Here is a 10,975-nt window from a genome sequence, read left to right as displayed (position 1 = left end):
TTTTTTTTTTTTTTAAGCTCAGATTCAGGATTTGGGATAGTCCACCTGGTACCTTCCTAAGCTGTTTTGGAGATTTAGGCATGTGTTGGTATTTCTGTGCTTCGTATATGCTGCCTGCTAGAAGTTGGACAGGAAAGGATTAAGAACTCAGGAGTTGGAAGGACTAGATGTAGGAGAACAATTGATCTGTCAGTTTTTCAACAAAACAAAATCTTCACTTATCTTGCTCTTTGGAGCAACTCAAGTTTTATGGCTCAAGTTCTGTCTTGACTCGATGGCCACACCTTCCTCCCTGTGCTCACCTAGGGCTTCCCAGCCTACTGAGGGCTTTGTGGCTTCCCTCGTTCACTCCTAACTCTGAGTCCAAGGTGCCCTGAGCTAAACGTCATCGGTGAGAAGAACCAGGTCTTACGGACTAAGGTCTCATAGGAATGTAAATGGAAGCTTTACCTGCTTATTCATGAAGCAAGAGATGATGGATTGTAGATGCAAGCACTGGGAGGAGAAGGCAGGAATGGTGACAAGCCGTAAGTCCAGCCATTGGTGACAGCTGTTGACCATAGACATGGCCAGGGCACATAGTGTGTTTCCCCGAAAGTAAGACCGGGTCTTATATTAATTTTTGTTCCAGCAATCTACATTTATTCATTTAGGCATGTACAGAAATCTACATGTATTCAAACAGTCATATCTGGCTGATGATCTTAACTGGGGCTTATGTTTGGGGTAGGGCTTCTATTACAAGCATCCTGAAAAATCATGCTGGGGCTTATTTTCCGGTTAGGTCTTATTTTCAGGGAAACACGGTATCAGAGACAAAAGGATCCCACCAGCACCACCACCATGTGGCTCACCTCCCGCTCAGCCTTCTGGATCGAACTCCTGCTGTTGGGCTGCAACCTGGGCAGAGCACAGAAAACATGACGTCCTCTTCTCCCTGACCCTCAACTCTCAGATCTCTGGATGCTTTTCTACCGGGGGGGGGGCATCTGCCCCAATTGCTTCGCTTCTGCCCCAGCTTCTGGCCTAGTCCTCAGGGCTCTGCCTCCTTGAGGAAGGCAGGATGGAGGTGTGTCTCCGGTCTGTGACATCGAAAGGGATCCCATACATCTCTTGACACCCATATTGGAGCAGGGATGCCTCCACCTTATTCTTCATTCCATTTCACCATTCTCCCTGCCCGCTCTTTGCTTTTAGATCCCTCTACCTGGCTATGGCATTTCCAGATATGTTCTGGAACACTCCCGCACTCTCCCGTCTCACCTAGAGCCCCCCCTGACCCCACCTCCCTGACCCGCACAAAAGCCCCTCGCGGCTCTAAGGGCCCCCAGCAGCTGAGAGTAGGAGAAGCAGATGAGGGGGAGAGGCCCAACGAAGCAGAAGATGAAGAGGAACCAGGTATAGTACTCACTGTGATACTTGGTGCCCATGGTGTACCAGCCGGAGCCACAGGAACACTGTTCCGGGAGCACCTTAGTAACAGCCTCTTGGAGGAGTACAGGGCAGCTTGACAAGGCCCAGAGGTCTAAGGCATCCCAGGCTGCCTGTTTCCTCATGTTGAGTGCCGAGAGAGAGAACCTTTCCTGCTCAGACCTCCCCCAGCCAGGCTAAGGTTGGTTTGCTCACTGTCCCTCTGGCACCATGTTCATGCTTGTCCCTGCCCTTAGCTCAGCAGCACCCAATGTGCCACGGTCTTCTTCCTGTCTACTCAACCAAGCTGCCCAGGTTCACAGCCTAACTTGCCAAGACCCTTGTGTGAAGCCCACCCCAGAGATGCCAGCTCGGCTGCAAGCTGCACCTGTGCTTACACTCCACACTACACTTCATCCCATGACTGTATCTTCTTCCCCACCTCACTAGGCTGTAAAGATGTCTATAAAGTGATATTTTAATATAGATAAGTTAAAAGTGAAAGGATGGCCCAGTAATGGCAGAATAAGTAGTATATATCAGGTAGAAATTATAAACTCTGGACAAAATATGGAAGAAAAAAAACAAAAACCTACTTGAAAGCAGTATGAAGTGCCCCCAAACAGGCAGAAACTAAAATGACTCAACCCTTGCATGAAAGAAACCATCTACATTTAACTGGACTTCTTCCAGACTGCACTCCTCAGCCTAAATGACAAGGGACAGCTGGAACTCAAGCAGAATGCCCCAGCCTTTATTGGCTTGAGTCAGAGGACAGCCCGGGATTCCAAAGCAGCTGAAAATCAAAGGTGGGCTTCCTGGAATGAAAGAGGGGAGTATAGAAGGAGGAAGCCTTCAAATCTGCATTTAAACTCCCCTCAGGTCCTGGGATGATTGCTGAGCTGTGCAGGGAGGAATCTCCTTGGAACCTGGCAGAAGGCAAGAACTGGAGGTCTGCAAGCCGAGCAGAGACTTGGGCTGCTGCCCACTGCAGCCAAGAGTTTGTGTTCAATCCGACCAAGTTAAAGGAGCCGGGCAAACACTTCAGGCCAAAAGGCCACATCTTAGGACTAAAATCTATACCCCTTGGATACTGAGCTAGAAAGGCTAGATGGAGAGTTGTCAGCTGTTTCTGAAAGACACATTTACACACACACACGCACTCCACACAGACACTCACCCACAGGTAGGATTCCGGGCAGAGATTCCTGGCAAGATCCAGCTAAGGGTCCAGGAATTACAAACCACTTGGCCTCCACTAGATTGCTTGAGTCAGTGCATCCCTTGCTCTGGGCAGGCCCTTGGACCAGGACCAGAGGCCACCCCTGAAGGCTTAGCCTGGGCTGAGTGCAGTGAGTCAGCCTCAGCTGTCTGCAGGGCTCTGCTGAGGCGCCCACCTTTGCAAATGGTCCTGACAGGAGCCTGAGAGGGCAGCCCCTGGAATTGGGCTTCCATCCCAACCGCTGTGGGTAAAAGACACCCCAGACCATCTTCACTATCCAGGCGAGTGGCTGCATCTTTGGCGTCTGCCAGTACTGTCCTGACACCTTCTCAGACAGTCCCTTCTCGCCCAATTCCACCCCATTCAGAAGCAGGGGCAATGGGCCCAAGTTAGGGGCAACCCAGCCCCAGCTAAGAGGGGGCAGATGCCAAAAAGAGCCAAGAATAGAGTCTCACTGGCACCTCAGCAAAGGGACAAAGATTTCCAGAGTCATTGAAGCCATGGAGTAGGGGGAGGGGAGCATGGAATAAAGAATGAAGGTGGGCCGGCCGAGTGGCGCGATGGTTAAGAACTCGCTTGGGATGCCAGAGGGCCCCGGTTCGGATCCCACATATGAGGGCCAGTGACACTGCCCTCTACAGCTAAGATGCTGAACAACAGCTCAACCTGGAGCTGGGCTGCCATGAGTCGCCGGCAACGGCATAGGCTGCAGTCCCTGTGGCAGTGGGTTGCCATGGGCTACTGTGTGTAGCCAGCAGCCAGCATGAGCGGCCAGCAGCCAGCATGAGCGGCCAGCAGCCGCCGTGAGCGACCGTCCAGAAGCCAGTGACTGATCTGCCTTGCCCAGGAAGAGCGCAATGATGGTGCCAACGTGGGCCAGTGAAGCAACATCCTCCACAACTAGACTAAAGAACAAAAGGACAGCAACTTGTCTGTTCCCCTTCCTCCAATCCCCCAATAAAAGTCTTAAAAAAAAAAAAAAAGAATGAAGGTAATGATAGAAAAATAGGAGACATTTTAAGTACATGTAATACATATAGTGCCCTTTTCAGATTTAAAGTCACTTTATTAATTTAGGAACATGATAATACACTAAGGCTTTACACAAGATCATGTTAGGTATATTTAGACCAGGGTTTCTGAACCTCAGCATTATTGACATATTGGGTCAGACATTTCTTTGTTGGGGAGGCTGTCCTGTGCATTGTAGGATGTTTAAAAGCTCCCTGGCCTCTACCCACTAGATGCCAACAGCACCACCACTGCAGTTGTGATAACCAAACACAAAAGTCCCCTGAGCGGCAAAATCACCCCCTGCTCTCCCAAACCTCTGGTTGAGAACATCGATTTAGATTTGAACTTATAAATGCCCAGAACTAAATGGAAAACAATCAAGAGAAAAGTCGTTTTTCCAGTCATTCTAATTGTCCAGAAAAAAAGGAAAGTCCTAGAAAAAGGATATTTTCTGAAGAGTTCCTGGATTCCCCCTCCCCCATTTTCTAGAAGTTTATCCATTTAAGCCCCCACCTTTTCCAGAAATAGCTTAAAGGAGGCTTGCAGGAATATAAGGGACACAACAGGAAATTATGCATCGAATGTAGGAACAAAAGAAGAAAAAGGAACAGCAGCTCAAGAGCCAGGAATGAAACTGAAATATGACCATGGACGATACGTTTGTGCTTTCCAGCATCTACTTACTTACACAATTCAGTGTCCAGAAAGTAAACACAAACCAACTGTTCTTGGGATTATGACAGACAATAATGCCTCCCCAAGGACTTCATAAAGGAGACATTAGTGTGACATAATCAACAATGTCCTCAACAACTTTCCTGAGTAGACACAGCCAGTTTCACAGGACTGGGTCTCCTACTGTCTATTACCCCTCAATATGGACTTGACACAATTTGCAACTAGACATAAACCAGAGCCACCAGGATGGGGACCAATACCAGCTGTGCTGGGCTGCTCGGATCCAGAAGACATTTCAGCTCCCTGGAGGCTTGACGTGCCTTTGCCCCTATCCTCTCTAATCATTGCTTCCCTCTGCTTAGTTTTTTTTTTATATTTAATTTCTGTTTTTGAGTAGATTATATACATACACATACATACCCAGGGCTCAAAATTTAAAGAGTACAAATGAATATACAGTGAAAAATAAGTTTATTTCCCAGCCACCCAGTTTTCCTCTCCAGAGGCAACCAGTGTTCACTTTTTGCTGTGTTTTTGATGTTATGTATGGTACAGCTCTGACCCCCGGTGACCCTATGAATGAGTGATGTCCACCATGTTCCATCCTCACAGCCCTGCTCCGCTCCTGTTGACTCATGCCTATGGCTTCTTTTATGGAGTCCATGCGTCGCATATTTGGTCTTCTTTTCCTGCTGCCTTCTATTTTTCCCAGCATTGGTGTCTTTTCCAAAGAACCCGGCCTTTTCATGATGTGCCCAAAGTAGGACAGCTTCAATTTTGTCATTTTTGCCTCCAGCGATGCTTCAGGCTTAATTTGCTCTAGAACACTATTTTCTGGTGGTCTGGCATATCCATAAATCTCTCCTCCACACCACATTTCAAAGAAATCATATTTTTCCCCTATCAGACATCTTCACTGTGCAGCTGTCACATCCGCCCATAGTAATTGGGAATCCGAGGGTGTGGATGAACTTAACCTTGGTCTCTAATGATACATCTTTGTTCTTGATGAGCTTTCCTTATTTGCCCATAGCTGCCTCTCCTAGTCTCAGCCTTCTCTTGATTTCTTGGCTGCCGACTCCATTAGAATTGATGACTGAAGGAAGGTAAGCAAAATCTTTTAACAATTTCAGTCTCTTCATTGTCTAAGTTAACGTGCTGACAACGAGCTTGAGATGATAGTTGTGACAAGCTGTCTGTTAAATACTGACCCGTAATGCTCTCCATATAAGTGATGAGATAAGGGAAAGGTTGACATGCCCTTGTGAAAATGAGGGATCATTGCCTAATTAAAAAACCACCTTCATGGCTGGGAGGAAAGAGAAGAAAGTCTCAGAAGTAGGGCCACGATTCTCCCCAGAGAATTCCATCTGTGGCTTTTTAAACACAGAGACAAACGAGCCATGGTGAGCCTGAAACCCTACTGCCTAGAGGAAGGCTGCAGTAATTTTTTAGCCTGGAAAAAAAAAAAGCACAGTAGGTGCCAATGGATTTCCACCGGGGCAGCCCTCCTCTCCCCTGATGTCCACAATCCTGGAGACATTTGGAAGTGTGTGTGTGTGTGTGTGTGTGTGTGTGTGTGTGTGTGTGCGCACGCGGGAGGAATAGGGGTGGGGAGAGGATGTATGACTGACCCATTATCAGAGGAAGGATTACTGGAATTGGGTGGGCAGGACGCTGCTTCAGACAGGCCATACAAAGAAGAATGATCCTGCCTCAAATTCCAACAGCACCCCCAGAGTGAAGCACTGGCTGGGGCCCAGGCTCTCCTCAGTCCTGAAACATTCTCGGCAAAAATCCCCCTAGGAGCCCTCGCTGGGAGCAACCTCACTCCCTGGCACACCCACCAAGAGGAACAATTTAGGGAATGTCTGCTGAGGTAATGGAATGACGCCTTGAGTGTGCTTTTATTTATCAGACAGTTCACAGCTGCAGGATGGCTACCCAAAAAAGTCTCCCTGGCTTGAGACTGAATGAGTTGTTGCCTTTCTCTCTGGACTTGATTAGTTCGCAGAGCTAATTGTCTGGTCTAGATGCTCTTGGGTGGAGATAATGAAATTTTATCTCCTGGGTACAAAGGAGTGCTGGTCATCCATTTTCTCAAATAGGGACATTCTTCCTGTCCATCCAAGAGGGGAATTGCTTCATTAAAATGACAGAGGAAAGGACCGGCCAAGTGGCGCGTTGGTTAAGAGCTGGCTTGGGACTCCAGAAGGCCCCGGTTCGGATCCCACATATGAGGGCCAGTGACACTGCCCTCCACAGCTAAGATGCTGAACAACAGCTCAACCTGGAGCTGGGCTGCCGTGAGTCTCCGGCGACGGTGTAGGCTGCAGCCCCTGCTGCAGTGGGTTGCCATGGGCTACTGTGTGTAGCCAGCAGCCAGTGTGAGCGGCCAGCAGCCAGTGTGAGCGGCCAGCAGCCGCAGTGAGTGGCCGTCCAGAAGCCGGCGACTGATCTGCCTCGCCCAGGAAGAGCACAATGATGGTGCCAACTTGGGCCAGTGAAGCAATGTCCTCCACAACTAGACTGAAGAACAAAAGGACAGCAACTTGTCTGTTCCCCTTCCCCCAATTCCCCAGTGCTGTTCCCATCCCCCAATTCCCCAATAAAAATCTTTTAAAAAAAAATGACAGAGGATGGGAGGGTTTCTGCAGGCTTTATGGTTTCTACTTCAAACCAAGTGATGAGGACTCACCTGAATATCTGTTGCACTAGCAACATTTTGTGCGCACTCCTGACTTTCATTCATTCATTCATTCCACAGACATTTGCTAAGTGGTGTCTATAACAACAGTTGTGCTGTGAGGATGAAATGAGATTCATCTGGTAAAGTGCTAACACAAGGCCCAGCACACAGAAATGTCTGGAAATCGTTTGTATTGTCAGCAGGACGGCCAAGTGCTGGACACAGGACAGGACCCAAAGGCCAATAAAACAGGTCTCAGCCCTCTGGGTCTCCCTGGCTCATGGAGGACATTTTTCCTGGAAGTGAGCAAGGGTCCCTGGGGTGTGATGAATGTGGTACCGTGGAAGCACAAAAGAGAGAGCCTGGCCAGCCCATAGGGTCTCCTACAAGGCCCCAGTTTCGGAGGCATGACCTCCCCTGTCACTCTCACTTGGGAAACTCCCAGCCCAAGGGACCTCTACCCCAGGCCACCCTTAGCCTGTTGGCAGGTTTTTCCCTGAAGCCCCCCTAGGCAGGTGGAACTGTGCAGGCTGGGGTGGAGGAGGGAGTGAAGGTATTTACAGGACATATTTCCATCTCTGGTTTTCTAAAAAGTCTGAGTAGCAGTGTGCACTGCATTTAAAACAGGCTTTGGGGTCAGATAAATGTTCCTCTTATAGGCTGACTATAGGCAAGTTGCTTTTTCTTACAGTGGGGATCACACCTCTCGCACGAGGCTTTTACAAGGTTAAATAAACTCTAAAGCACAGAACGCATTCACCCACCCATGGCGAGCAATAAGTGGCAGGTTTCCTATTGTGGATTTCCCCCCTGCCCTCATGTTGCAATCATAATAACCCCCTTTCTTTGCACAGCACTTTACAGTTTGCAGAGTGTTTTCGCAGGCATTTTCTCACGGGATCCTCAAATTTCCCTGTAAAGCAGACATGGCAGGTGTTACTTCCCCAACTGACAGATGAAGAAACTGAGTAATTTAGCAAATGTCACCTAGGGAGGGTGATCTATAATAGCCTTGCACGCTCACACCTACGGGGCTTATGGATTTGGAGGTTTTTTTCTGGTGACGTGATCATGAGGTAAGAAAGAGGTGGGGTTCTTCACTGTGTGCAGGAAATATCTGCTAGACAGGCTCCCTCAGCCCTGGGTTCCCCTGGAAAGTGGAGGCTGCTGGAGCCTGGCTTCTCCTCCACCTTTTCCCAGCAGCACCCCCCAGAAACTCTCCCTGGGGGAGAACTGGCTCATCAAGAGAAAGGAGGGGCCCTGCCTGGAACATGGGGGTATCTGTTTGGCTCTGCAGTGGACGGGGGAGGAGCAGGAGAGAGCTGAGGGGCGAGGCCTGAGGAGTGCAGCCGGCCTGGGCTGGAAGCCAGCCTGGAAAGAGAAGAGAGGCTGCCTCTAGAAACCACAAACTACGGCTGAAGCTGATGTGGTAGGGAGGGCACATCTGGCACAGTACAGTTGTAACTGGCTCGTTGGTCTAGGGGTATGATTCTCGCTTAGGGTGCGAGAGGTCCCGGGTTCAAATCCCGGACGAGCCCTGTTTTTGCTGGATTTTTCTTTTATTCCTGTTAGCACATAGACATTGCCTGCCTTTCCTAGAGTGAAAGCAAAGAGATGGCCTAATGGTGAGTCAATAAAGGACCCTGGGGACAAATCACCAGTTTCCCCACTAGCTCGTGGCCTCTGTATGTCTCATTATTTCCACTGAGGCCAAACCAAGCAGGAGGAGGAGACTGGCATAGTATCAGGAGCTAAACTCAAGAAAATTAGAGCCAAAGGTTGCATTGTGTTAGGCACAAAGAGCTTCTCGGAGGGACTCAGATGAACCCCAAGCCATCAGGACAATTTGGGGATGGGGGTAGGCCTGAGCTGGAGGCCAAGAAAAGACAAGCTCTCCGTGTAAAACCCAAGCTATGAAATGCACTGGACTCAAAGTCCAAAAGCTAGGATTAAAGTTACAGTTCTGAGTGTTAACTTTTCCTCTCAGTAAAATGGGAACAATAATACGTATTTCTCAGATTTTTTGGGAGGATCCTGTCAGAACCTATACGTGAAAGCCCTTTGCAAACCATAATGCACCTTACAGACATAGGGATTGTTAGGAATAATATAAAGACACAGAACCTAGAGGGGAACTTCTGACAACATGGCAGACTGAACAAATGTAGCTATCTCCTCACCCAGCACCAGGTAAAACACACACAGAAACGTTGCATAGCATAGAATTTAAAAATTAAAATATGGACAATTGCAAATATTTATTTTAAAAAAGGAAATTCCCAGATATCAGAATGAAAGAAAGAATACAAAGGCAAATAAAAAAAAAAGGAGGCTGTCACAGTGGCCCATGGTGGGTTTCAGATACAGATGTAGGCCCAGGGACCTAGAGCTGTATTTTAATGCTTCCTGTTATAGACTATGTGGCTTCAGCCCAACCAAAGTCAAGGAACTGGGGCTGAACCCCCTGCATAAAGCTCAGAATGTCAAAGATCTACCTTGTCCATGGAAAGAAAACTAAAAATGACACACACAGCCCAAAGAAGCCGAGAAAAGAGAAAGAAATACAAGTCAACCTGGAGAGACTAAAGTCCCAAGTCTGAGCAAATGCTTGTATTGCATCTGGGTTTATATTATCTGCATGATGCTGATCCTCAAGCAGAGAAATTAAATATAAACCTGGTTTAGGACCCTTGAAATCCCTAGGAAAATACCACACAGCCCCCACAGAAGCAAGAAAGTGTTCTGTAAGAATGTTTTCAGGACCGGCTGGGTGGCTCAGTTGGTTGGAGTGCGAGCTCTGAGCAACAGGGTTGCTGGTTCAACACCCTCATGGGATGGTAGGCCGAGCCCCCTCCCCCACCATGAAGCGGCGACTGGACTTGGAGCTGAGGTGCACCCTCCACAACTAAGATTGAAGGACAACAAGTTTACTTGGAGCTGACAGGTCCTGGATAAACACAATGTTCCCCTTCCCCAATTCCTAACACTGTTCCCTTCTCCAATTCCCCAATAAAATCTTAAAAAAGAAAAGAAAAGAAAAGAAAAGAATGTTTTCACAACCAAGGGCATATGGGACTTTCACTAAAACAACAAAAAACAAAAACACAAACAAAAAAACACATGCTGAAGAAGAGCTCACAATGAAATATTATAAACTAGACAAGGAAGCAACCCACCATAAGGAAGAGTCAGCACACACAACAAACAGTAGACTTAACACTCCAAGAATTGTGCATAAGAGGACAACATGAAAAACACTATATAATAGGTACACTTAAAAGTATTAAAGATTAAAGACAAGAAAATAAACCCTAATAAAAATAGTGTACTATGAAAAAAGCAGCTATTGAAGGAGGACTATAAAGCATTAAGAAATGAAACACAAGGGCCTGCCGAGTGGCTCAGTTGGTTAAGAGCTTGCTCAAGAGTGTGAGCTCTGAGCAACAGTGTTTCGATGCCCAGTCCAAGCTGAGCTGCCACTGAACTGCCAACAGGCGGCAGCATGGCTCAGCTAAACAAACAAACAAACAAACAAACAAAAAGAAATGAAACACATACCATTGAAATTAAAGACTCAATGATTCATTAAACAGTAGACTAGACCCAACTGGAAAGAGAATTAGTGACTTGGAAGATAGAGCTAATAAAGTAATTCAAAATGGGGGTGGAGAGGGGAAAGTGATGAAATAGAAAATATGAAAGAATAATTTAAAAACAAAAGGAAAAGAATGAGATATAAATATTTATATATATGGCATTTCATACCATATTATATATACCGGGGGTGCCAAAACAATGTATACAATTGGACACTTTGGTCAGCGTTGCTCAAGCAGTAGTTTGCCATAATCAAAAGTGTCTGGATGTTGATGGTAACCACTTTGAGCACCTCTTGTAATTGCAGAAGTCAAACGTGACTTGTATTCATCTTTTGCTATTGGTATATATTGAGTATTACAATT

The 10,975-nt window shown here is 47.2% G+C and overlaps 1 protein-coding gene and 1 non-coding gene across 2 annotated transcripts in view; both read left to right on the top strand.

Annotated features, from left to right (window-relative positions):
• Positions 1-1,063: 1,063 nt before the first annotated feature.
• CCDC136 (coiled-coil domain containing 136) overlaps positions 1,064-10,975 on the top strand; it is a 47,812-nt gene continuing 37,900 nt past the window's right edge. Inside the window, exons 1-2 of the mRNA XM_019646093.1 lie at positions 1,064-1,080; positions 1,268-1,398. Of these exons, the coding sequence (XP_019501638.1) occupies positions 1,064-1,080; positions 1,268-1,398 (148 nt within the window). The remainder of the gene's footprint in view (positions 1,081-1,267; positions 1,399-10,975) is intronic.
• TRNAP-AGG (transfer RNA proline (anticodon AGG)) lies at positions 8,480-8,551 on the top strand. The gene has a single exon. It is a non-coding gene; the product is annotated as a tRNA-Pro (tRNA).

The sequence above is a fragment of the Hipposideros armiger genome, unplaced genomic scaffold (assembly GCF_001890085.2).
Source record: "Hipposideros armiger isolate ML-2016 unplaced genomic scaffold, ASM189008v1 scaffold_97, whole genome shotgun sequence".
In the NCBI taxonomy this organism is placed as follows: Eukaryota; Metazoa; Chordata; class Mammalia; order Chiroptera; family Hipposideridae; genus Hipposideros; species Hipposideros armiger.
The sequence above is the reverse complement of the archived record's forward strand: the minus strand, read 5'-3'. Positions and strand labels throughout refer to the sequence as shown.